At 45.5% G+C, this 27,077-nt stretch overlaps 2 protein-coding genes across 7 annotated transcripts; both read left to right on the forward strand.

Annotated features, from left to right (window-relative positions):
* Positions 1-437: 437 nt before the first annotated feature.
* LOC122370039 (uncharacterized protein C6orf136 homolog) lies at positions 438-25,248 on the forward strand. Of its 6 annotated transcripts, XM_043345289.1 has the most exons (9): positions 877-895; positions 3,444-3,526; positions 3,855-3,972; positions 4,417-4,818; positions 14,448-14,536; positions 14,876-15,100; positions 17,710-17,779; positions 23,740-23,982; positions 24,537-25,248. In XM_043345289.1, the coding sequence occupies exons 3-9, from the start codon at positions 3,871-3,873 to the stop codon at positions 24,552-24,554; spliced, it is 1,149 nt and encodes a 382-aa protein (XP_043201224.1). In that variant the 5' UTR covers positions 877-895; positions 3,444-3,526; positions 3,855-3,870; the 3' UTR covers positions 24,555-25,248. The 6 variants fall into 6 exon arrangements, with proteins under 6 accessions (XP_043201220.1, XP_043201219.1, XP_043201223.1 ...); XM_043345285.1 differs by lacking the exons at positions 877-895; positions 3,444-3,526 and adding an exon at positions 438-477; XM_043345284.1 differs by lacking the exons at positions 877-895; positions 3,444-3,526 and adding an exon at positions 766-851.
* LOC122370040 lies at positions 10,971-14,353 on the forward strand. The gene is made up of 2 exons (XM_043345290.1): positions 10,971-12,029; positions 13,864-14,353. The coding sequence occupies exons 1-2, from the start codon at positions 10,984-10,986 to the stop codon at positions 13,925-13,927; spliced, it is 1,110 nt and encodes a 369-aa protein (XP_043201225.1). The 5' UTR covers positions 10,971-10,983; the 3' UTR covers positions 13,928-14,353.
* Positions 25,249-27,077: the final 1,829 nt, after the last annotated feature.

Raw genomic sequence — 27,077 nt, forward strand, 5'->3', positions numbered from 1 at the left:
GGCTCTGGTCTACAATTATGGCGCACATGTCACAATCACGAATGTAAACAAAGAACTTTTGACTGAGCATTTTACAACTTGAATGTAATGAAAATTACATTGCTATAATTTTGTTAATCTTTTTTACTAAAATTGAAAACAAATTTTGCGTTTCAAGAGAGAACAATCGTCATTCTTTTGGTATCTATGACGCCAATCTCCAGAAATCTCCAGATTGCGTTCCAGCGCCTCCAGTGAAACCTCTGGTAGAGCCTCCAGTCAAGAATTTCTACTGGAGGCGCTGGAACAGGCCCTTTGGCGAGAGCTTTCTGGAGCTTTCTGGAGGCGCTGGAACGCTCTCTGGAGGATTCTAGAGCTTTCTGGAGCTTTCTGGAGGTTTCTGGAGGCGCTGGAACAGGCCCTGGGATGGGCGGGGCCTATTTTTATCCAGGCGATAGAGAGAGCCTTCTTTAGCCGTGAGCAAGGCTATGCCTTGAGGTAGCCTTTGAAATCAATTAAAAAAAAAACGCAACTAACCGTCCCAAACATGTTTAGTGTTCACTTTGCTGCTTGTCATAGATATACAGTCCTGCTTATGTACTATGATTTGGGAAAATATTTTAAGTGATTTATTTTACGCTAAAGCTTTTATATTTGATGCTTAATTCTGAAATTAGCAGATTGAATATTAAAATACATTTGTCTATCAAATTTAGAGCTTGTTTAGTTTCATCTCTTAAAAACTTTATTGCATTAGCAGCTGCTGACGTGAAATATGAACAGGCTAGAAAAATATTGAGCTTTTTGACTTTTTGTTACGGATTCAACGCATATTCGACGATTGCGCACATTGCGCACTTGGAACGACTTAGGTGAAATTTTAAGAAATATTTGTGAAATTTTCAATTTTTCGTTGGTCAGGCCATTCATCTCTTATCTCACTCGTTGATGCTGATTTTTGGTCGGTATGGAATGCTTTGGAGTTGTAGGAAGGGCCAAGGGGAGGGACTTCAATGTCTGTGGTCATTGCCAAAATTGAAATTGAAATGAAGATTGAGATTGTGTTTAGATAGGTAGGTACCCTAGCTTATTCCTTCTTCTTTGATTTGCCTTGACTGATGAATGCTGTCCACCAGGGCCCTGTTTCAAGGCACTTACCTGCGGGGAGCGGCGCCAGCACCCAGCGGTGTATTGGGTTTCCATGGAAACCAACAGGCTCGGATGCTCACAATGCCAAAGCGTCAAGCCTAAGTTGTCTCAAATGCCTCACCAATACACTGCTGTGGGTCAGAGTAGGGAACCTGCTGTGTGCAGGACGCTGCAGCACAGTTGCTGTGAAACACTTCCCAGTTGTGTTTATAGTAGAATACCTATGTATGAGATATTCAAAATTGTTGTTTAGAGAAAAGGACAAAATCAATCTTTAAGGGCACAGATATCTTAACAACTGCCCTACTCACTTTAATAGATTTTGCAATCCCTACCATCCAGGGATGCGGAGCCGTGGAAATTTCAGACGGCTCCGGCTCCGGCTCCGGCTCCGGAGAAAAAAATCGGCTCCGGCTCCGGCTCCGGCTCCGGGTGAAATGTCATGGCGGCTCCGGCTCCGGCTCCGGCTCTGAGTAAAATGATCCGGCTCCGGCGGCTCCGGCTCCGGCTTCTACTCAGTACATCCCCTATGCGATAAATTAAATACGGGTGGAAGAAAAAAGGCGATGGGATTGGTACACGTTGCTTCTGTATTTGTATAACAAGGCTATTTTAAATACCAGATTGTTTTACGCCTTGTACTGTCAAACCGAACTAGGTAAATAATTGTTTCCTCTTAACCCTCGCCCGCACATGGGGGGGGGGTTGCCACCCCCCAGGTAGTTTTTCTGCTCTGCACTCAACATTTCTAGAGCTAGGAGCCTGATTTTTGGTATAGAAGCTCCGCTATCCTTTCTTGATGTCCACTGAAAATTTCAAGTTTCTGTGGTTGTTGGTTTCGGAGATAATGACCTTGTTATTCAGGTCATGTCATGACCCAAATGGCCAATTCTCAACATCTTGCGTTGGCTATGGGCCTTGTGAGCTTTTGACACCTTGATTTCGGCCTTTTTTGCCAGTCTTACCTCCCACCTATCATGGAACATGTTGTTCGACGATTTACAGATGTCAAGGTCAGGGTCAATGTCAACCTAGGTCATCTAAAATAATTGCGTTTTAGGCAAGCTGAATTTACTTTTCGTGAAGTTTTTTGACTGCATTTTTGGTAAAAGCTTCTCAGATCATCATTTCATGTAATATGGACACATAAACACTCGGTGCACACATCAGTATACACACAGACACACACAGACATACAAACACATATAATTGACCTTGACCTAACTTGACCTGAAATGATCTCAGCAGCAAAATTCTGGTCGGGTAGTGTTACAAAGAGGTTCTAGCTGGCTTGGCACCAGAAAACGTCATCGTCATCCGTATATGATAAGCAGCGCACTTGATATCCAACAGTGACCCAAAACAGCAGCATTTTTTAGTTTGACCTGATCTGGAAGGTCAATGACTGACCTGAGAAGGTAAAACTGGGTATCATTGGATTTGTCTCTTCCCAAAGAATCTTTTTGGTCTTTACCGCGAAGCTCTATCTCCAACAGGAATGAAATGGCGCGGGGGGTGGCAACCACCCCCTCCCCCCATGTGCATTCTAGGATGGGAAAATGGCATGTGCGGGCGAGGGTTAAGAAAAGGAGCCGGAGTCGCCCCCTTTTTTGACGGCTCCGGCTCCGGCTCCGGCTCCGGGCTATATTGTTTCACGGCTCCGGCTCCGGCTCCGGCTCCGGGCAAAATATGCCGGCTCCGGCGGCTCCGGCTCCGGCTCCGGCTCCGGCTCCGCATCCCTGCTACCATCCATATCAAAAGATTGCATATCCACCTGCTTTCCCTAACATTTTCAGAAAGATTGTTGTGCCTGTATTTGAACTTAGCCAATGACCACTACTGTTGACTGCAGGCAGGTTCCAACATTTATTTTACAAGGCCAGTCAAAACTGTACTCTTCCACTTTCTAGCCATGCCAGTGGACTGCTTGGGCACAGAGTTAAAGCATAATTCAAGAAATTGGAAATGGGAATTTTTTCCCATTGAGGTATTTCTGTGCTTTAAATCAATTATCCAGGAAGCACAGCATGCTTATTGCTTATGCAACTTGATTATGAATAAATCAATTGGTACCTATCAAACATCCTAAAGCCATTAGGAGGCCTCAGCTAGGATGTCTAAGCTATTTATTCACATGTCCTCCAGTTTCTTTGATCAAAATTGATTACTGTTATTTATTTATCATAGGTAGGGGTCCTTTGATAAGTATCATTCTGATAAGGATAATTTGCATACAAATTGGTGCCTAGTGTAGACTGCTGACTGCATAGGCATTCTATTTTTTTATGGCTTCTGAGCATCAGCATTGCTTGCAGGCTTACAGGCTACTGGCTAGTATGGCCTGTCTCAACTTGTGAAGTTCTGAGCAGATTTGAAGACAGGATAGAGTGCTGATAAGGTACTCCGGGATCTGATGATACCAATATTTAGCTCTTGTCCCTTGCCCAAGCTATTTTCAGTGTTTTGCAATGCTTAGTGATGATATTTTGCACACCAAGCATAAGTGCATAGCAAATGGCTAAAGTACCAGCATAGATGGAAAATATAGAGACTTTGGGTGCATCATGCATGATAACAAAGAAGTATGTCTTGAATGTTCCTTGTTCTGATGATTATGGCTATTGTTTTATGAAAAAATGCTACTTTCTATGCTACCCACATGCTACTTACATTTTCAAACCTACTGTGAATGTACTGCTTACTTTCTTCGACTTTTTTTTTGGCAGGTTTCAGAAAATTAAGATGACACACTGTTTCAAGAGCTGTCATTTTATGAAGTTTCCATTGGGGCTGGCCTCAAGATGTGGTACACCAGAATGGAACTTCATTCATAGGAACACTCAGGTAGGTATGCCATCCTGTTGCAATGTACTTTGCTGTCTTTTATAGATACTCATATGAGGTTTGTTGCATAATTCGACAGACTTTGCCATTTACATATCAGAATAGATGACCCTGCATAGTTCTTTGTCCTATGATGATACTGATCTAAAGCTTTCTTAGCACTTGCTGGTGGTAAATTAAATATTTAAACTTCTTTTTTTTTAGTAAAATATACCAACATTGTTTAGAGATATGTGGAAGAATGCTCATCTTGCTGGATGCTCATTTTAATAGCATGTCTATTGTCTATGTCAGAGTTCTTGTCAATCAATGATGTGACCCTCAATGCCCTCATCACTCTAAAAAAACATGGTTTGACCTTAGTAAAACCATCAGTCTCGCTCGGAATGCAACCACTTCAGTATGCTCAGAGTGTGACCTCCCTGTGCCATTTCTGCCTCCCAGCCACCGGCCGTGCCGCCGTCCGTGTCCGTGTTGGCGCGGCAGGTCCGGCCGCTGGGCACCCACTGTCTGCTGCCGGCGGCGCTGGAGCCGGCGGCCGCCGCGGCCCGGGTGCCGGCGCCGGCTCCCGCCCACCAGCTGGAGCGCTGGATGGACCAGCTGAGCCGGCAGCTGGTGGCGCTGGAGGCGGCGCACCAGCTGCAGACCTGCCCGGCGCCCGGCTCGCTGCGGGACGCCGGTCTGAGCGCGTGCGAGCGGCGCGCGTTCCGCCAGACGGCGCTGCAGTGTACCGCGCCGCCGCCGCCTGACGTGCCCGTGTCGCCCGCGGGGGAGCAGGACCGTGACCGCCAGGAGCGGCCCTCCGCCGACCAGCTGCGCGCCGTGGAGGCCAACCTCCTGAAGAACGTGAGTCGCGCGGCCAGCGGAGTGCAGACCGGGGCAGGGACAAATGGCGGCTATAAGGGCTAGGCTAGGCATCCCATTATTTTTCGTCCACCGTAGTTACAATTAAAGGGACCCTCCCACCTTCAAAAAAGTTTATGAATTGGCATGAAAGTGATGTCGCTCGGTTCAGAAAGAACGAAAACGAATATCTACCAAATTTCACCGAAAAATATTAACCGGTTTCCAAGATATTAGCCTTTTACTTTTGTTTACTTTTTGTGATCTCCGCTGTTCCTAGCGACTTTATTTGGAAGCAATAGTTTGGCAGCTGAAAGTGCGGCACTTGTTGCGCGCAAAGCAGCATATACCACCGCGTGCTACAAAACGTTTTAGTCAAACATTTAAAAATCGTTAGAAATCTGCGCTGACGTCACACATTCAGAGGGGTATTCCTATGCATTAGCCCCTTTGAATCAAAATGCTGCAATTTTGAAATTCAATATTTCCGATTTAAGGCATTTCTCGATGTTGTGAGTGCCGAAACCGGTAATTGTGAGCCAGGGACCCCATTTTGGCTATCTCAACTCAAATCTAATGTTAAGGTGGGAGGGTCCCTTTAATATTAATTCAAGCTCAAGTTATTTTGTTGTTTTCCTTTTATAAAACCAGTATAACGCCTTTTGTGGCGACTAACGGAGCGAGCGAGAGGGTGGGCCTTGCACGTGCGAAATTGCGAGGGGGTACCTCCAACTGACTTGTGCACGGCACCTTACTAACCGGTCTCTAGCGATGTGCCAAATTTGAGCGCAATCGGCCCAGCCGTTCTCGAGATCTGGAAGCGGCACCCTGCACGTGCGCACGCGCAAAATGGGTCCCAACTGACTTGTGCACGGCACCCTACTAACTGCTCCGTAACCGTGTACCAAATTTGAGCGCAATCGGTCCAGCCGTTCTCGAGATCTGGAAACGACCCCTGCACGTGCGCACGTGCAGCAGCACCCCAACTCTGGCACATGGATATGCATTGCCTAGTGGGTGCCTACCTACATGCCAACTCTCAGCGCAATCGGCCCAGTAGTTACCGAGATATTGCAACAATTACAAAAGTGACACCTCTTGGTTTTGCACGTGGCACGTGCATAAGAGGTCACCCACATGCATCGGGAATAGTGCAATACTTGGTAGAAGGAATGAAGCTGCCCTACAAAAATTACTGCATGTAAATCGGTCAAGTGGTAGCTGAGATATAGGCCTTGCAAAAGCGTGACCACGGCCGGCCGGCCGGCCCGGCTCATACTCAGAAATTTCCGTTAATCTAAGGAAAGACTACGCTCGCTTCGCTCGCTCCGTAATTAATCCGCGCACCGACGGGGGGGGGCGGATATCCGCCCCCCCCCCCTGAGGTTTTTCGCAGATAGCGGGAAAACCGCGGCGCTACGCGCCGCGAAATTTGGTATGACTATTCTCTCATCAATTTTACACATGGTGTGCAAGTTTGAACCTCCTAACTTTTAAAGGTAGTGTGCCACCTTTGAAAGATTTCCCGTTTTATTTTTCCTAGGATAAGAAGCTTCTGTTTTTACCTAATATCGCAAAAAAAAAAATCAAAAATGGGCCTGGAATAGTGCCTTTTTCGCCTAAAAGTTTATCGGTTTTTAGATATGTATAACAACTGTAGTGGGCTCACCTGCAAACAGTCGTCGGGCAACAATCGCGAATGCGGCGCACTTGTGACAATAAGCAAAGGTCATTATAGTGTTACGACCATACGACGTACGGGAATGAGTTATCAGCTGTCTAATCGTAGACAACACAATGTCGAGCCTTAAACTGTAAGCCTGTATTGGTATTGTTTCTTAAATTTGGCTGTCGAACATTAATTTGTGGTTTGAAATATGATTTTATGTAAAATAATTGATATGAAACAGCCGTCTCTTAAGTTATGACCCCATTACACCACACGCAAGTGGCAGAAATGACAATGATCAGCTGACGCATTTTTCTTGGCCGAAGTCAGAGCGCGCGGCCCGACGCACCACGCGTATTTGGAAATTCCGACCTCGACGAGCATCAGAAGCCACCTAACAGGCGTGTTCGAAACCGCAGGAGATGATGATGAACGGGTTTATCGAAACTTGATTGGATGAGCCTATCGGTAATAGCGATTTTAGTGTGTGCATTTATTGTTCATAGTGGTGTGAAATGTGGTTGGGGTACGACCGACAACCCGTCGGGGCGAATTTCGCACTGGGGTACTCAAAATTTGAAGAATTTAAGACGTTTCCATAAGTTTTGAAGGTATGGATAAGTTCTAAAAATCCGGTTCTCCTTATCCGGGTCATTAACTCCATATGGTCCAAGAAAGCTGGCACACTACCTTTAAGGTCAGGTCACCAGGTCACTTTTAATGACCCAACCTCAAGTCACTTTTTTGCAACTTTGTCACCATGCCAGAGCTACAGTAGATGTCGGAGGCCTTTGAAAGTCGCAGGATGTTATTAGGTCATTAGTAGCTACAATTTGTATATCTCGGAATTTTGATGTCGGTGACCTAAGGTCAGGTCAATTTCGCGACCTCCCCATTATAAGTCAATGGGGGAAAAATCAACTCCCTGTTTTTACCACTAAAACGGGTCGGAATGGCCCCATATGCCATACATGACTTCATATACGATCAACCTTCACTACCTTGAGTTCTGTTTTGCTGTTGGGCAGCTGTAAGGTATGTGACGTCATCAGAGGTCACCAGCGGTTTTTTGCCAATAACTCCGTACAGGAACAAGATACAGCCGCGCGGATGGTCTCATTGTGTTCAGCTCGTCAAGACGCATCGAATGATATACATGATGACCTCGAGGTCACGTGACCTGAGGTCAACCTTTGACCTTGACCTTTCGAGGTCAACATATATATCATTCGATGCGGATTGACGAGAGAATCACGATGATGCCCTTAGTTCTAATTCGAAAGTTATTCGAGAAAAAAACTCTCTCCATATCTAGCGCCGCCATTTTGACTTTTTCGACCCCTGCGACGTCATCTTTGACCTGACCTGAAAATGACCTTAGTAAAAATTGTAGACCTTGTCCGTGCGTATCCGATGCCGTTTACCGCTTGTCGCTAGCTTGCTTCGTTCTCGAGATCTCAGGGGGGGGGGGCGGTCATCCGCCCCCCCCCCGTCGCACGATAGGACCGCGGCCGGAATTAGCGCGACATTGGTGGATTTGGCGACCATTCCCAAATTGAGTTTAACTGTGTCACGTAGTTCAGAAATGTCCATGGACCACGAATCTGCAAATATTTTTCGTCCATAGTGTACAGCGTCCGCGCCACATCAGCCCAAACACAAAGTTTTGTGCCAAGCATCGTAGACCCGTTTTCGTACGGAGAAAAATAGCAGCTAATGTAGGCAAAAAATATGTATATTAGACGGCTTTATCAATATTTTAGACGTCTAACCTGATAGTTTAGACCATGGGCTACACGATGGAAGAAAAAACTCATAGCGGAATATATAAATACGCTTCAAATGTTAAGTTTTTTTGGTGCTTTTAAAATTGTGAGTTAATTTTACTGTTATAGATATTCTGGAATGCCGATATAAAAAGTCCCGCTAGGTCCCGCTGTTCTTTTATCAATATGGTGTTTACCAATCAATTGCCTTTCAGAAAATGTATAATTTAGCTGCGTCAGCCTGCGGCAGCGAAAATGAGGGGCATTTTTTACTCCAGGTCGCCGCGGCCGGGAGCCGCGAGTAACAGAACCTCAGGAATCGAACAAGGTTGCCAAGTACCAACTATATTAAAGTTTTGTCCGGACATATCCGTACCTTCTATCGGAGTTTCTGATACACTTTTCTGACCCGTAATTAATTTGTTATATAGTCATGTAGGCCATCAGATTCCCATCTTCACGGTTTTGGTGGCTACATTATTTGCTTATCGGAATTTCCGGTGCCGTCATGACCTGGCCTGACAGGTGCTGCCGTCTTATCACGTGACCGAGCCGAGTCGAGGTCAGGGCAGGTCAACCGATTAATTAATCAATTAATTAATGAATTAATTAATGATTAATTAATTAAATTAATCAGAAATTGCTTAGAAAGTACTCCGACTACCATTTTTAGGATTCTATCATCCTTTTCATGTGAAAAGCGGTCACGAAATACGAAAAAGTACCGATGTCGCGCTAATTTTCGCTCCGGTCCCATTGTGCGTCGGTGCGAAGTTGGCGCAGACCCCCGTCGGTGCGCGGGTTAACCTAGCTTGGACTTTGCTTGAAGGAGGGACGAAGTGGGCGTCTCCCCTGCGAATCGTACCAATAAATCTTTTACGTCTATCATTTTTCATTGGTTCCATGGAAATCATAGTTCAGATAGCTCTGTCTGCTTTGTTGTGAGGCCCCATGTATACAGTGACATGATATGGATAATAAATCAGTGCAGCTGTCATTCAAAATCTGGAATATGTGCCTTAGTGGCAGTGTCCTTTGGCTTTGTCTTAGATGACATATTATTTTGGTCGGTACTTTAAAGGCAAAACAGGTTCTAGGAACATGTAGCTATCCGCACTCATAATCGTAACTGACACAAACTGTTTTACATGCATGCTTGATGTCGGCAGATGTCGGTATTCAGTTCAGAAAATGCGATGACTTCGGTAGGGAAATGATTTGAGGTAAACGACCGATCGCCATCATAGGTGCATCCTGGTCATTTGACAGTTGAAGAGTAAATGTTGCTGTTCTTGCATCCAATGCATATTATTTCTGGTCATTGAAGTCGCCGTGCTCTTATTATTTCCATTCATATTAAGGGCTTGCTCATCGAGATGCTCTGCATCCCGCATTTTATCCGTAACTGATGGAGCAGAATGCCCTTTATGACATTGGCAGTGCCAGTGATCTTTGTCGCGAGCAGTCGTGTCCATTAGAATTGTAATCTTGTGCTAAAGGTACGGCTCTCGCGAGATTAAGCGGTAGGTTTTGCACTTTTACATTTCCGGTTATATCCCAGAAACTAATCGATCTGCGATGAAGCCATTTTACACGATCATGGCCGGCTTGTGAACCAACAAGTCAATCGCATCTTCAACACTTAAAAGCTTAAGACGACGAAGATATAGCCTGAAGTACACTAAATTTTCTAGGTGCATAACCTACCGCTAAAACCCGCGAGATCTGTACCTACCCGATAAAAATGTTCTTAGACAAGAACGGCAGTGTGTGCTCCCGTTAGTTCATAATTTTCCACCTTATAATATACGACAGCGTGTTTTTATATGGTCAATGCTGCATCATCAGAGCTGTATGCTTATATAATTTTGAATGACCAGTCCTGCATATCGGGAGTTGCTGTTTCAGGGAGGATTATGAAATGTAGATGTAATAGCCTGCTTTTTTGGCATCTTTTACTAATAATATTGCGATAAATACCTACCGTTTGAACTTTCACCGTTTGGGTGCCACTTTTTCTGTAGTTTTGGTTTTCAACGGTGTTTCATTTATGAAATTGCGCTGTAGTCAATCATTTACGTGCTTATATTACTAAGTGCTCGAGCGAGGAACATATTGAATATAATTAGATAAATAAAAGAAGTTGACCTTTTCCTCGACATCAAAAATGTAAAAAGCCGAATAATATATTTTAAAAAACGGTGAGCTTTCGGCCACTGGCCTTTATCAAACCAACGTGATAACAATGTTAAAAGACGATCCTGTGAATAATCTGTCTGCCATTTTTCAAAAACCGAAGATCGTGATATTTTAGGAAAGGCGCTACTCATAAGGGCAAACTATTAGATCGATTGTCTACATAGTGTCCGATGTACGTAACATACATAATATACAATTGTACACGTAGCTGTCAAACACACATCGTATGGAAGGTATGCACACTAACGCCGATGTACATCACACACATAACAAAATAATATACACATACACATATTAATCGATTGAGTTGAAAAGGCTACACGCTCACAAGATACACATGATACAGGCGCTTACATGATTGGCCACGACGAAAGATTTGAGTTTATGTGCGGGCGGTTTGCTTTTATAAGTAGGGATAAAAATAAGTAGGGATAACAATGTCTTTTAACATTGTTATCACGTTGGTTTGATAAAGGCCAGTGGCCGAAAGCTCACCGTTTTTTAAAATATATTATTCGGCTTTTTACATTTTTGATGTCGAGGAAAAGGTCAACTTCTTTTATTTATCTAATTATATTCAATATGTTCCTCGCTCGAGCACTTAGTAATATTACCAATCTGGAACCAAGCAGTGACCGTCGCCGAGTGCTCGTTGAAACATTAAAAAATCCGGAAAAACTTGCGAAGACAATCCTGAGAATAGAGTTCCTAACTGCCTGCAGAAAAGAGAAGATCAATCCCCGTTTCATAGAAGAAGCTCTAAAGCCTGTAGAAAAGATATTTTGTGACTCTGAGAGGGTACAAACGAAATGCAAGACCTTCGCCCATTCGTTATTAAACGAAGCTATCGCCGAGGCGTACAGAAGAAAAGCATATCTTCTTAGACAGCGCAACCGTCAATATGCAGAGATTCAAAGTTTTCACGATGATAGGCTTCTCTCATACATTTATTCGACTTGCGAGGAAGTTTTTCATGTTACTCTGCGTGACAATAGACCAAGACTGATTCAGAAGTTCCGCAAGCTACAGGCTGATCGGCTTCGTCTGTCTACACATGACAATGCAGCTCAGTTCTCAAACACAAGGAGGGTTGTGAATTTATCTTCACTCGTGCTTAAAGAAGATGATCTACAGTTGCTTTCGAAAGGGCCCAATTTTGCCATTTCTCAAAAGATATCCCAGGACGTACTTCTAGAAGCTGAAAAGGGGATCGAGCGTTTTGCCTATGGCAAACGGTGGCAAGATGCCATTCGCAGACAGAAACCATCTGCGTACAGTGCTGCGCCGACCACTTTAACGAACGACAACGAATCCAGAACTTCGAGCACGACTACAACTACGAGACCGGCGAACACTACAGCGACTGATGCGACCACGACCGTTGGTACAGCGCCTGCCTCCGGTCCGCAAGCCAGCACTGCGCCTCCGGCGGTGGCCACCTCCATCGTCCCACCGGTCAACAACAGTGAGGCTATCGCGGGGTCATCAGCGACGGCCAACGACAACGGCGGCGCACTGGACGACCGTGTGGCACCTGCAACTTCAGCTGATACCAGCAGCCGGGGATCAGCACGTGCCAGGTCGGGTCTTACGTTCCGTTTCCCCGACACTGACAAGAAATTCCCACCACCCTCCAGTGTAGATGTGGAGCGTAGATTGAAACAGCTAAAAGACGATGTGGTGAAAACGTATAAAAGTCATATAGTGCATGAAAGTAACGTTACAGGAGAGCAGTTAGATTTTCTTAAAAAGGCACAGAAATCTAATGATGTAGTTTTTAAGCAGAGCGATAAGTGCAAGGGCTTCGTGATCATGGATAGGGATGATTATGTGAACAAGTCACTTGCTATTTTAGACGACTCCACAAACTACGAGGTTCTTGAGAAAAATCCTGTCCCCAAGGTAGAAGCCGAGACTAAAAGAGTTTTTAAAGCTGTGTCACAAGGAAAGTTGCCGGAGAACACCATTAAGGAGCTGACACCGGCCCATAGCAGGACTCCGGTATTTTATGGTCTCCCTAAGGACCACAAGGAGTCAGTGCCACTCAGGCCTGTTATATCTGGTTGTGGGGGTCCTACGGAAAAAACATCGTGTCTTTTAGAACGCATACTTAAGCAACTATTGAACTTTGTGGAAACGCACTTGTGGGACACTAGTGATTTCCTACAGCGGTTAGCAGCTCACTCAGAGGGACAGGGGCTCGCCGAGGGATCTATATTCTTCAGCATAGATGTTGTGAATTTGTATGGAAGCATCCCCATCCCTGAGGCTATCGATGCGGTGATGGAGAAGTTAGAGGCTCACCAGGATGAGGTGGATACCTTCGGTCTCTCCCAGGATGATATTAAACATCTCCTTCAGCATTGTCTCACCAAGAACGTATTTAGGTTTGATGATAAATTTTACCGACAAACACTAGGGATCGCTATGGGCAATCCATGTGCCCCTCCCATAGCCATTCTCTTTCTGGATCGTTTTGAGCGCAAAGCGTTAGAAAACCTGGATCAGAAACCGTCCTTTTTGGTTCGGTACATTGACGATTACGCAGGCGTGTGGACCTATGGAGAGCAGGCTTTAGTAGATTTTCTGTCGCATTTAAACTCGCTTCATCCGACACTCCGCTTTACCATGGAGCATTCCGGTACAAAGTCGGGTGTGGCCTTCTTAGATACCTTAGTGACAGTAGTGACCCAGGGCCAGGTTACGAAGATTGAAACGGAACTTTACATAAAACCTACGAACTCAGGGATCATCCTGCACTATAAATCAGCCCACCCGAAGTCTACTAAACAAAACATAGTCCGTAGTCAGTTTCGGCGAGCGATCAGGAACTCTTCGAGCAGTGCTAAAGAGAGGGCGAGTATAGACAAGATTTGGACATTGTTGGTTCAAAATGGGTACCCAGAGAAAGTTCTTAGAAGGCTCTTGTGGGAGGTCAAACAGCAAGGGTCCAGATCCAGGATGGGTAAAGTTAGTCGAGACAAGGGCGAAGATGGCTTCTTATGTTTACCGTACATAGATGAAGAACTGCTATGCAAAATTCAAAGTAAAGTTAGGAAATCTGGCTTAGCTGTCAGGATAGCATGGAGGAACCCCCAAAAGCTACGAAACAAACTGGTTAGATCATCACTATCTAAACCTATCTGCCCTGGAGGCCCACGATGCAACATGTGTAAATCAGATTTTTCAGGTGATTGTACACAGAAGAACGTCGTCTACAGGCTAAATTGTAAGTTGTGTGAAGGAAAGGGTGACGACGGCACATATATTGGCGAGACAAAACGACCTGTTCGACTAAGATTTAACGAACATTTACGAGACGCCTTGAGCGCATCCGAAGGGACCCCGATGGGAGACCACTTCCGTGAGCACCACCCCGGCGCGCCGCTAAACAAATCATCCCTTCCTCTTCAGGTTCGCGTCCTTTATCGCTCCAAAGACCACCCGGACAGAAAAATCGCAGAATCCCTACTTATAAAAGCAAACCGCCCGCACATAAACTCAAATCTTTCGTCGTGGCCAATCATGTAAGCGCCTGTATCATGTGTATCTTGTGAGCGTGTAGCCTTTTCAACTCAATCGATTAATATGTGTATGTGTATATTATTTTGTTATGTGTGTGATGTACATCGGCGTTAGTGTGCATACCTTCCATACGATGTGTGTTTGACAGCTACGTGTACAATTGTATATTATGTATGTTACGTACATCGGACACTATGTAGACAATCGATCTAATAGTTTGCCCTTATGAGTAGCGCCTTTCCTAAAATATCACGATCTTCGGTTTTTGAAAAATGGCAGACAGATTATTCACAGGATCGTCTTTTAACATTGTTATCACGTTGGTTTGATAAAGGCCAGTGGCCGAAAGCTCACCGTTTTTTAAAATATATTATTCGGCTTTTTACATTTTTGATGTCGAGGAAAAGGTCAACTTCTTTTATTTATCTAATTATATTTACGTGCTTATATTTAAGCAATATTTTCTTTTTCAGCTACCACGACTTTTCGTCATGACACAAGACTTCTCGATATACCACCAAAACTTGGTGTTTGACAACAGAATACGCGGCACTAAAACGGTGTAAGTAACTGTCCCGGTGCCCAGTGTTTCGTCATCGGCCGTCGCGCAAGTATCTCTGACCACATTTATGGCCGAACTTAACGGATGAGCGTATTTCACAGTGATCGGTCTGTAAAAATACCCAAAATACTTGGATGGACCCGATAGCTGTGACTTCCATCAGCGGGCTAACCATCTGCCGTCGATTTCACAAGTGGACAATTAGAGAACACAGACTGCACATTTTTCTATCAATACCGGTCAAATTTATCGCGATCCTTACGTTTGCACAAGTCCCTTCACTGCTCACTCAGCTACTCCATCTCCCGTATCTCACCGAATCCTGCCCTCCCCATGCAGCGGGATCGTGCCGTACATCAAGCAGTGCGCCCTGCTGAGGATCGTGGGCCACATCAAGTTCAGCTACGTGACGCTGGAGGTGCTACAGAGCGCCACGCACGCGGAGGACGACACAGTGCGCATCCGCTGGAGGATCCGCGGCGTCAGCGCGCTCAAGTCGATGCTCATGTTCTGGAAGTTCAACGTGTTTAAGCTGGAGAAGGCGATCGACGAATATGGAGTCGAGTGAGTACCCGGGGAAGGGGGCTACTTTGGTGTGGGGTGGGGCTAGTTACTTGGTACGGTTATATAATCATTGGATTGAAGTGTCGGTGTGTTTCAAAAGTTCATCATTGCTATAGAGAATCTCTTGTTATTAAATGCCTGTTCTCTTACAACCGTGTACTAGGGTTTGCGTCAACACACACACCTGGAGGTTTGCGTTAGTGCGGTTGGGGTCGCGTTTTTTTTTCCGTATCACCACGTAGCGTGTCTGCATTCTGCGACTCCCGGCCGGCCGGGCGGTTGTGCAATCCTCTCGGAATTAGTCCGCAGACCAGTCGGTGACCACGGAGGTCGTCCACAGTCAGCTAACCGAACAAACCGCTACACATAAAAAGATCCGGGTTACTCACTCTCAAATCTCGTGGCTGTCACTGAGCGCTATTTTTCATGTGCTGTAATTTGCTACTGATTGACGCTGCTGCTGTCTCACTGATTAACTCATTTGTATCTTGATTGGTCGTTGTGTCTTTTTGCTCTGGTTTATTATTTTTTGCTCCTACTTCTGACCTATCATCTCAGGAAACGAGCCTGCTATAGCTCGGAAATTGAAAGTTAGCCACCTTTTACGCTTTAGGTTTATGAGTGCTCATTTGCATAACACAGCGTATAGCACGTAGATGGCGACACAGTCCTCTCGATCCAGCGTGGCTGTTTATTTTGCCAAGTTGTTTCGGCGAAAGCGAAATGGGCACCACGTAGGCGAAAAAAGTCTGGTGTTTACCAAGCTTTTGTAAGTTCTCTGCGGAGTGTTAAACCCAGAATGTAGTCTTTTCTCTTTGACGTGTGCCATGCCCGGCATTTTGTTTCAGAGCTTTGTCACTCATCAAATTTACGTTCATTTTAATCTCACAGCTGTTCATTCATCCTCGCCATCTTCAGCACGAACCCATCCGCATCCCCATCACGCTTCCCTTTCGGGGCTGGCGGTCACCTTCACCAGACAACAAGTGGTTGAGGTTACGTCCACACCAGGACCACACCCTCTCCGGGGTGACCGTTTGAGGGGCAGGGCGGGCTGTCCCATCGGGACACTCCGTTCCACCGGGACGGTCTTTGCCGCTGCGAGGTCAATGTCTACACCCTACTCTATCATCCCATTGCTCTGCAGTGTCCTTTTCAGGCCGAAAGACATTGCTCGCAACAAAATAAACACAGCCGTACCCCGATATTAATTATTGCTATCCTTGTGGTGCCCTTTTATCCTTGCACATTTTCGTCGTAGCGCTCGGCCATACATCTCAAAACGATGCGTCATTTGCCAATTGAGATTCAGATAACTTTTCAATTTTCATGTCAGTGTCATTTTCTCGATACGGAGGATGAAAGGAATATGTGAATACTAAGGTCAAGTATAAACTCATACACATTGCGGTATGCAATATATCAAACGCTAAAAATAAAATAAGTGAATACGAGATGAATGGGCAAATACTACATTTGTCGCCGTTAGCTAGCCGCTGTGCTCCTTCCATCCCAAACCCTCTCGCCTGCAGATCGTATTACGTTGACTATCTTGACTATCTGCAAGGCGTGAAAATAAAGAATTTCCATCTCATCCCCGCCTGCAGGCTGCGCTACTTTGCGGCTATTTGCAGGGCGCGAGTAAATTGCAGGGGACTCGTCAGGGCGTTTTTATGCGGGTCGATTCGGTGTTAAATCTCCGATTGCAATATCTGAGAACCGGTTTCCGACGTTCTAAGGGCTGGCCACTGGATATGCGAGCTGCACTCGCAATAATGCCCGAAATCCACGCTGAAATGTACTGTCATCAATAATGATATTGATTTTGTAACACGTATCATTGTTTTCTATTGCTTTTTTTATTCCGCTGTCTGGCGGGTATAGGAAAGGGTTAAACAGATCCATTCCATACACTCGATGTGCGAGTACTTTTCTTGGCTTCTTGGAATACCGTTTAGCTAATTGTAGAATTTAGAGTGCAATGTGTACCATAACATTTTGCCATATTACACTTTACACACAGCAAACCAGCGGAGCCGCGATTAAAATGCTAGAAAGTTGAAAGGCTTTGCTAATAGTTGCAGATTATTACAATTATCTAGTTTACTGTCGTTTCGTTCAAAGATGGGGCAAACTCGAAACTAACGTTAGTTGCAGTAAAACCTGTTCTTGATCAAGCTTGCAATTCATTACGGTGGCTGCCAATCACGTTCATAATATTGGAGCCGGCTTACAGCTGTAGCTGTGTTTGTGCAGTAGTTACGCTGACTTACGGTTGTCTTCGTATTCTCTTATCTAGTTTCGTCCGAGTTATGGATAGGTAACTCAAGCAAATGCTCATGCCGTGTTTGGCTTGTGCCGCTCTCTGCTTCTCAAGCATTGGCTGTAAATGTACACCACGTCAATTAATCTAACAATGCATACCAGTTTCCATCATTTATATAACCTTGTTTGGTTGTTTGCCTTATAATCACGCGAGTTTTTCCCCTATAAAATGAATTTGGAACGCCTCATTATTTTTTTCTTAACTCAATTAGGTGATTGTCGTGATGTGTTCAGAAGCCTTTGCGATAAGTGCTAAATTTGTGATTGTCGTTTTTCTTTTCCAGTTGGTACGACGGCTACTCGATATTCCAAGTAGGAGGCGATGGCAAAGTCCATACTCATATTGCCGATAAGGTAAGTTCGTATGATGATCCTGATTATTCTTCCAGGGGTGGGGAGGGGGGACATTTTTGCCCCCCCCCCCCTTAGTTTTTTCGATATATCTCAAGAACCACTGCGCCGTTCGTCACCAAACTTTCAGTGCCCTCCCGTGAATAGCTTTTGCAATTGTGACCAAAATTTTTTTCAAAGGCTATGATAGGTTGGCCGCTAATGACGTCGGAGTGACGTCATTTCTGCCATTTTCGACTAAAAAGGTTTCGCGGGAAGAGCTGTAGAGATACAGAAAAATGTTTTTTCTTACATTAAAGGTGTAGAATGAACAGGGCTACAAACTGCTATCTCGGATTTTTTAAATGTTTGGATTTTGATCCCCAAAAATAAAAAATAGTTTTTTTGAATATAATAGCCGAAAAATCTAAAAAGTTTTTTGAATTTCGAAAAAACGGAAGATATGTGATTGTCCCTACCGCCCTCTATCCACATACCAAATTTGGATCGATGCCTCTTTTTTTTGGCCAAGTTATAGCGGAAAAACTTCAAAATTGATGACGTCAAATATTCAAACTCAATTTTTAGCATTTCTAGACCTCGTAGCGTAAAACAAAGACCACCATTAGACTCCCCGTGACGAGTTGCATCGAATCAATACCCATTTTATGCAAAACTATCAACTTTGAAATTTGACCTTTTTTGACCTGACCTTGACCTGACCTCCACCAGAAATTGACTTGAACCGTACCTAATGGTCTTATAACCAACACCATTCAGTTGGAAATGAAAAATTGGTCATAAAACATGCATCGCACAACCTTAGTAAAGTTGGGTTCATGTGCTGACCCTTGGTGACCTGACCTGTGACCTGACCTGGTATTATCAGTGACCTCTAATATCAACATATGTACTAGGCAACTGACGCCCTATCGCTGATTTTCGACAAAATACGTTGTATGTTATAGCGCATTCCCTAGAAGACCCGTTGACCTAACCCGCACCTGATGGTCTTATAAACCGCGCCCTGCTGGGGGGGGGTTGAACACCCCCCCTTGTGGTTTTTCGCGAATATCTCAAAAACGGCGGCGCTCCGCGCCGCCGTTTTTGGTACACCTTATCATACATCAATTCTACACATGTTGTGAAAATTTTAGACCAAGGGCATTCAAGGTCAGGTCGCCAGGTCACTTGAAGTGACCTCACCTCATAAAAAGTTTCAATGTCTGTCATAGCTACACCGAGTGAGCGATCGCTTTGAAACTTTCAGCGATTGCTAAGAGCAATAGCATGTACAAAATGTATATCTCAGAATTTTGATATCGATGACCTAAGGGCAGGTCAATTTTGCGACCTCCCCATTATAAGTCAATGGGAGAAAATTGAAATGCGCCTCTTTTGGACGAAAGACATTATAAACACTCCCAAACACCGAATTACAAGTGGTTTAGACACACTAAACATGAAAATGGTGTCCGTGACCCTTGTTTATGCCCTGAGGTCATCTTAGGTCACGAATGGTATCTAGCAGTTTTTCGCAAATAACTTTTGATAGAGGCATGCTAGAGCGATGAAAACGCCTTAGATGTGTTCAGCTCGACGATACGGATCGACTGATATGCAACATGACCCTTTCCGGTCAGGTCATGACCTTGACCTGAGGTCAAATTTTCAAGTTGACCTTTCAAGGTCAAGTTATAGTTCATTCGATGCGTCTTGACGAGAGAAACACGATGCTGGTAAAAGTAAGCTCGTACAAGGCTTGGGTCAAAAGTTATTGCAGAAAAACTGTTTCCGAAAAAATCGGCTATTTTTGCAGTTTTTGCCCCCTGCAGGCAAAACCGTTGACGTTAGGTCAAATCTGAGAGAATTACTCAGAAAGGGCGTTAATAGGGCTATCGAATGCGCTTTTCCGCGGCGCTGTAGCTCTATTGGTTCCCGAGTTATGCGTTGGCTTCTTGGAAATTGTCGACATTCGACCTGAAATTTTGCCTTCAATGACCTCTGGTGACCTGACCTTTGACCTGACCAAAAAATTGACCGAAGTGATTTCGTCATTATTTTTGACGCTCTTTCGAACGCCGCCTTCCGCGTATCGCTACGTGGCCCAGGAGCCGAGTTACCAGGGGGGGGGGGTGTTCAAACACCCCCCCCCCCAGCAGGGCGTGGAAATCCAGGACCCCCAGCCGGGCGCGGGATAACCAACACCATTCAGTTGGAAATGAAAACGGTGAAACATTTTATCTTTGACCTAACCTGTGACGTTATCGGTGACCCCCAGGTAAATGAAATTTGGTTTCCTTCGACGAATTTGACAGGGCTATCGAACGCCGTTTGAATGTTACGGATCCGTCCAGTACTTCCGGATTTCCACCGCGCGGAAGGTGGCCGGGAGGCCCACCGCCTGCCGGGTTATACCTTTAAAATGGTTGAGAAGATAAGGACTGTTACTGTAATATCGTTACAGTGGATACAATTGCATGGTCTGTAATATTGCCCAATAGCCACTGTCATTGTGCACGTAAACGTGTTTGCGATATGTGCGAATGATAAGCGTGAGGCGTCATAATTCATCGATCGTATTTTACCGTTAAGTTCTTATGAAAAGAATGTTTGATCCAGGGTTGGCAAATTTATGCCAGCAGCCGGTTTAAACCGGTTTAATCCATGGATTAAACCGGCTGGCATAAACTAATTTAAGCCACCCCGGTTTAAACCAGTGTGCACCAACATAATAAATGCCACTTACGTTAACTTGTCGTAACATCATTTAGGTTAAACTGCTTCTTCTCTTCACATTTTCTATGCACACCTTTCAATTTTACATGCTAACTTGTAATGTTTTTTCCTGGGGGTTAACTTAATGTCATTCATTATTGATCTGTATCATCCTGTATCAAATGGTTATTTTGATTTGCAGTGTTTTACACAACTAGCTGTTCACATGGGTGGTTCATGGAATGAAAAGTCTTGGAAACAGCTTCAATAAAGAAACCAATTTCGATTCCATGAGAAGAGCTGTAGCAAACATCACCTAATGCCAAATGCATGGTGCAAGGATCAGTGAATGGTAAGGCCTAAAAACTATCATACAGAACATTGCCTATTTACTAGGGAACTGTCTATTGCTTAAGCAGTCAGTGACACTAAACAAAGGAATTGACAGCACTGAGCACGGCCACCATTATAGGCTCCAAAGTTCATGTAAAAAAAACAATAATAAGTGTGATTAGTTAGGGACACTATTATACCAAGAAAACAACATGCACTACCAGAACAAACGCAAGCCATAGGAACATTCCAGAAGATTTATAAATGATGAGTTGTTACAATTACAGGGTGTCCCATAAGTTCGTTCTCACATTTTATTTGCATGTGAAACAGAGTACATTGCGTTTTGATATATTCATGACCCCTCAATGTGCTCCCCATTTAATAGGCAAACACATGAACACATGCTGCGGCATGCCAACCGGCATGTTTGGCTCCATAGCAGGCTTAAAGTTAACCCAGACTGACTTGACATGCGCCGTGAACTCCTCGAGGCTGGAACAGCGCTACGCTTCGACGAGCCTAAATTTCAGCATAACCAACAATTTTTTATGAAATTTTGATCCGATCAGGTGCTTGGCATGTGGTCTTGCCACAAACGCCTGTCACAGTCTCCTTGCACCGCTTTTAAGCTTTGCTTGACCTGTGCACTGATGCATTGTCTTGCCTGAAGATGGGCCTACGACCTCTCGGATGCCATTTTCTCCTCTATAAATGTGTTCATACTCGCGTTTCGAGTTCAGCTTGAGGGCTGAAACTCCTCCTAGATTTTCTTGAAAAAGTATTATGCTTCCCAAAGCTGTTTCTGGGACACCAATCGCAACCTGGTCAGCGTCTGGACGCCTATAACCCCACAATACCGTGACCTTGGCCTTTCGCATACGAACATAACGGGACGAAACGGAGGCCTCCTCCTTCGCCCTTATGGGGTTGTTTTCGGGTTTGGACGGGTGTTTCATCTCGAACGTGGACTAGTTAATCCAGATGACCTGGTTGATGTCCTCAGCCCTTTAGTTTTTTAGCCTCAGGCATAACGAAACTCATGTTTGGCCATTTTAAGACGTTTTTGACTGTTTTGAGCCCTCCGGTAAGCAAAGCTTAAGTCACCTTGAGTTATATACCCCATAAGAACAATTTTAGACAGCTGGTAATCCATCCTGAAAAGTCTGCTTACCAACTTTCTAACCCTTTGACCTTTTTGATGGCCACTTTGGCGCCACACAGTTTTGGCCACATGGCTCACTCCTGAGAGCTGACAAAAAAAGAGGATAAACTTGCAGTGATTGACTCCCGACAAATCATCGGTGTCACTTGCTGACTGTACGTCCAGTTAGCGATGGACATTGTCTACAGACTGGTAGGCCTCAATCACCCTCAATCTTCGCGAATGGTCACGTGCTGACTAAATACCGAGACGTACCCGTATTGGAGACCTCTAAGTTCCGGCGTTAGCCGTCTGTGTAGGAAACGGGCTCTCTAGCAAAAACTATTTTGTCTACAGAAATTAGTTACTGTGGAGCATATTTCTACCAGCCATGGCAACCACGTAAGCTCAGTAACGAGCCAATTTCAGCGTGCCTTTAAGCAAGAGAGCCTAAAAACGTAAAATTTAGGTGAGAACGAACTTATGGGACACCCTGTATTTCCTGTGCCATTAAAAAAATCACCGAATGAGTGACACCATAATTTTTTCTAGTGTTACTGGCCCAGTCCCCAGACGCTTGGTCAGAATACATTTTACATGTAAAATAAAGTGAGACTTTCAACTGGTAAACCGAATGTTAAGATTAGAATGTGCTTTTGCCTTATACCTACTTTGTTGCTTAGCTTAGTTACTTGCTGACCAGATTGACAACATAATCACATGCCAAAATGTTGACATAATACCAAATGACACGGTATTGACTTCCTGCACTCTGCACCGTCACCAACGAGTACACTGACCCACAAGATAGGTTATAGTAGATGTTTTGACTGAAGGTGGTTTTTATTAATTTAAGCCGGTTTAAACCGGTTTAAACCGGTTAAAACCACTGGCTGGCATAAATTCAATTTAAGCCGGCTTTTATCCAACCCTGGTTTGATCCTCGGTAATGCTACTATCAGATCAGAACGTATTTGTCATATTATCCACTGAAGAGTTTCTTCTGGCCTCTGCGCGCTTGGATACCACTAACATTGACACAAAACATCTGAAGATCAAGCATGCTTGGTGAACCCTTCATTAGTGTGTAATCCATTTCTATATGTTGCGCACTCCATGAGGTCCAAACTCCAAATTGCTGATGTCGACCGTGTTGAAGCTGAATATCGACACGTTTTTTCTTACAGCAATGACACTTATCCGTCTTATTGACCACAATGTTAGTTACGTCATGCGTCGCTCTCTGTGAAATGGAAAGTGACATACGAACCTGACACAGGCCGAAAGAATTAGATTTGGGAGCTGTGGATTGGTGACAATATGTGATAAATCGACATTAATCCAGCTCTCCTCATGGGATCATAGTTGCATGTGCAGGATCTGTCGTCTGATCCTCTCTGAGCCGGTCGTAGTGTCTCCCCACGTCCGACCCAGTGGTGTGGGGTTTAGCGCCTGCCGGTTTGGCCCGGTGTGAATGTGACAGCTTGGTTTGACATATGGTCCGATTTATCGTGGATCGAACAGACATCCACTCATTAACCGTCATAGCTCGACGAAGGGTGATTCGGTACGATACGATGTTATTCTGGTCCGATCTACGGTAATATCCGTCATGCAGTGGTCCGAGCAGGAGAGTCGTAGCTTGGACGTAGTTGCGTCTGGTCCAGTGCGAGGTGCTCGGCCTGGTCTAATGCGTCCCCTCCTCTCCCCTCCGTCAGGGAGGGGAGGGGAGGGCTGGCCGTGAAGCCGGCGCTCGGCGGACTGTCTCATATGACCCTCCCCCCATCAGGTAATGCCCGACTGGAGCCGTGACCTGGCCGTGAAGCCGGCGCTGGGCGGTCTGGCCGCGCTGGTGCTGGGACTACTACCGGGCACTGCGGGCGCTAGCGACCAGCTGGGTCACCTGCTGACCTCCGCCGGCGGCGACCAGGAGCAGGTGGCGCGTCTGAGGTCGCTGGCCAGCCGGCTGGAGCAGCTGGAGAGACAGATGGAGACCCTGCTGCCCCTGCCGCCCGGCGGCGCCCACTGGGAGGTCAGTGCGAGTCTACAGTGTATTCCAGTGCTGCTAGTTTTAGAGCCGATTGAAAAATCGTGATCAAACTAAATCCCAACCAAAGCTGCAAGGAAAATAAACAAAACTGATATAGGAAATGCATTTTGGTGTCGACGTACCAAATATTTCAGATATACGGTATTCAATTAACATCTCTGGTTGTCCTCCCTATCAACATTGCCTTCTCCGCCTTCCAGGATCAGCTTTGGTTTGGCTCGGCTGTTTTGATGCCATATCCGAGTTGATATTTCATTATTTTAAGCGCAGTCCCCTGTGTTCAGGAATATTTCCATTCTGTCCGTCAAAGTTATGCTGATCGTATTCACCTGCTCAGTTTCAATGTCATGAAATATTTATTCCCGAATTATTTCCTACCAAACAGAGCGGATCCTAACTCAGCGTGCTTGACAAGACTGAATGTTGCGTCAGACATTATAATGTGACCTTGAGTCTGCGGCATCTGACGTCATCAGTTCATTGGCCGAGTTGCGTGTTTATTTTGACCAGCTGCTGACCTGTGCCCAACTCCGCAGACGGCCGGAGACACGTGAACTGGGTGTCGGCCGGCTGGACGGCACACCGACCTCACCGCCTCAGAAGTATTTATTGTAGTGGACCCCGGCTGGTCCTTAGTGCACGCGCTTCTGCCACTCCCCTGTCCCCGGTAGCTGGAGTGACTCTCGGCAGCGACCCTGTGACGTGATCGGACTGTCGGAGGGTGCGCTCGTGTGAGGTGTGGCGGGAGTCAGGCTGTGCGCGGCGACACCGCCGTGGTGCGGACCACCCGGCGAGCACCAGGTGATGTGCAATATGCATTGCACAGCGCACTATCATGGTGTGTTGTTTACAGCGACACGTGCTTGATTGAAGTGTTGGTCTCCATGCTGGGTGAGATAGTGCCGCTGACTTTAAGTGGCGGATAATACTGGATTAGTGTGTTGTAGGTGTGTAATTTTAATTACGTCTCTGAAGGTGGCATTGGTCGAGACGCGCGGCTGCGCCCCGCCGGCTGCTGGAAGTCTGATGGAAGACCCATTCAGATCTCTGCAGACTCGCGATATTCGTGACATGCATCCGTTGACTTCCGTGATAGCCCGTGGAACATCGCCTCTGTCTGGTTCATTTGCCTTCCTCTGGTGCTTTCATTGGAATGGAAGACGCGAACCTGTTGATTGATCAGCTTATTGGCAATGTGCTACCTGGTAGCGTCGAGGAAGCTAATGCAAAATACATCACAGAATCGCTTTGAATTGTTTGCTCGCGTCTCCGAACTGGAAGCTATGTCCTCCGGTTGGTTTTGGCACAGGCGTGATGACTACGGACGGTGACTATTCAGTGATCAGACGTTGTTTCTATGAGTTCGTGGCAAGGCATGACTCGGAATAACAAATTTCTTCCTTGTTTGCGGGCTGCTAGCATGTGCACCATCAATGCTGTCTGTGACATGTAATGCATGCAATACCATTGAACAAACAATAGGCGAGGACAATGAGCGGTGAAGTGGCCCGGCACCTGCTGGTGAACCGGCCGCTCAGTCTAACTATGTAGATTGTAGACGTGATGCAGGTATGTTTGTACGATACATATGTGCTTTCATACTGACCGTTTTAACACACTTGACTAGCGGTTGTTACCTGTGGCGCTGTTGTGCCATGAAGATTGGGAGTCTTTCAGGGGGTTAACCCTCGCCCGTATTGGCGTTTGTATTTTGCCCGCGAACGTATAGAGGGGGGGGGGGGGTCCGTTGAACCTCCCCCTTGGCATTCAGTCCCTGATCGAGCTAGAGCTTCGCGGAAAAAACGAGCGTGTTGCCCGTGAAGAGAGAAAGCCGATGATACCCAATTTTTAGGTCCTAGGTCATTGGTTGACCTTCCAGGTCAGGTCAGTGACCCAAAAGTCGGGGAACTCGGGACCTGTCAGAACTTCGAGAAGTGAGGCTGTAATTGTTTGTTTTTATCGGGATGATCACGAATTTCATTTAAGTTTCGATCACAGATGATGTCTTCATGCATTTAGGTCAGGTCGGGTCAAGTCAGGTCAACCGGTAGCCGTCCAGCCGGATATTCACAGTATGTATCAACCACCACTGACAGCTTCGTAACATGCTACGAAGGCACCAAAAGTCAAAACTACTACGTATGTGTTCAAATGGCTGCTTAATGCGAAATTAACTTCAAAGACTATGTAGGGTAGGAACAATTATTAACTCTTATTATTAAAACTCTTGTTATAGCGTAGGAACATGTAAAACTCGAAAAAGTGAACCTAGGTTATCAAAGGTCAGTGACCTGACCTGACCTTCACGTGACCTTGACACCCAACATAACCCTCGCCGGTTGATCAACCCCCCTAAGATTGTTCGTAAAAAAAGCGTAAAAAGCGGCCGATCGCGACGAAACTTTCAGTACCCTTGCATTGATCAATTTTACACCTACCCTGAAAATTTCATAACCCTGACCCAAATGGCCTTTGACCTGTGACTTCTTTTCCGAGACCATGTTTGGCCGGAATCGCGATTCGGCGTATGTCGGCTCGCATTAGCCGCGCGTTTGCAAGCTTTTCGTGGTTTCAAACGTTCAAACATGTGATTTGATGCTGCTCCCATGAATTAGGGTGGATGGGTCACCTGAAGGTCAGGTCAGGTCATTGGCCTTTGGTGACCTCGGTTCACTTTTTCGAGTTTTACATGTTTCTAGGCTAGTTTTTGGAGCTGAATTCGAATTTAGCAACCATTTGAACATTTACGAAGTAGTTTTGGTGACTTCGTAACATGTTACGAAGCTGTCAGAGGCGGTTGACACGTATTACGAATACCCGTCACGACCCCTACCGGTTGACCTGACCTGACCTGACCCGACCTGGTCTAAACGCTTAACGACATCATTTGTGATCAAAACTAACACGATATTCGTGATCAGCACCCCGGAAAACCTCTTAGCAGCCGCACTTTACGACTTTTTAACAGGCTCGATATTCCCGATTTTTGGGTCATTTACCTGACCTGGAAGGTCAACCGATGACCTAGGACCTTAACCCTCGCATGTGTAGGGGGGGTCGGATGGACCCCCCATGGT

The sequence above is a fragment of the Amphibalanus amphitrite genome, unplaced genomic scaffold (genome assembly GCF_019059575.1).
Source record: "Amphibalanus amphitrite isolate SeventyFive unplaced genomic scaffold, NRLGWU_Aamphi_draft 001093F_arrow, whole genome shotgun sequence".
Lineage (NCBI taxonomy): Eukaryota > Metazoa > Arthropoda > Thecostraca > Balanomorpha > Balanidae > Amphibalanus > Amphibalanus amphitrite.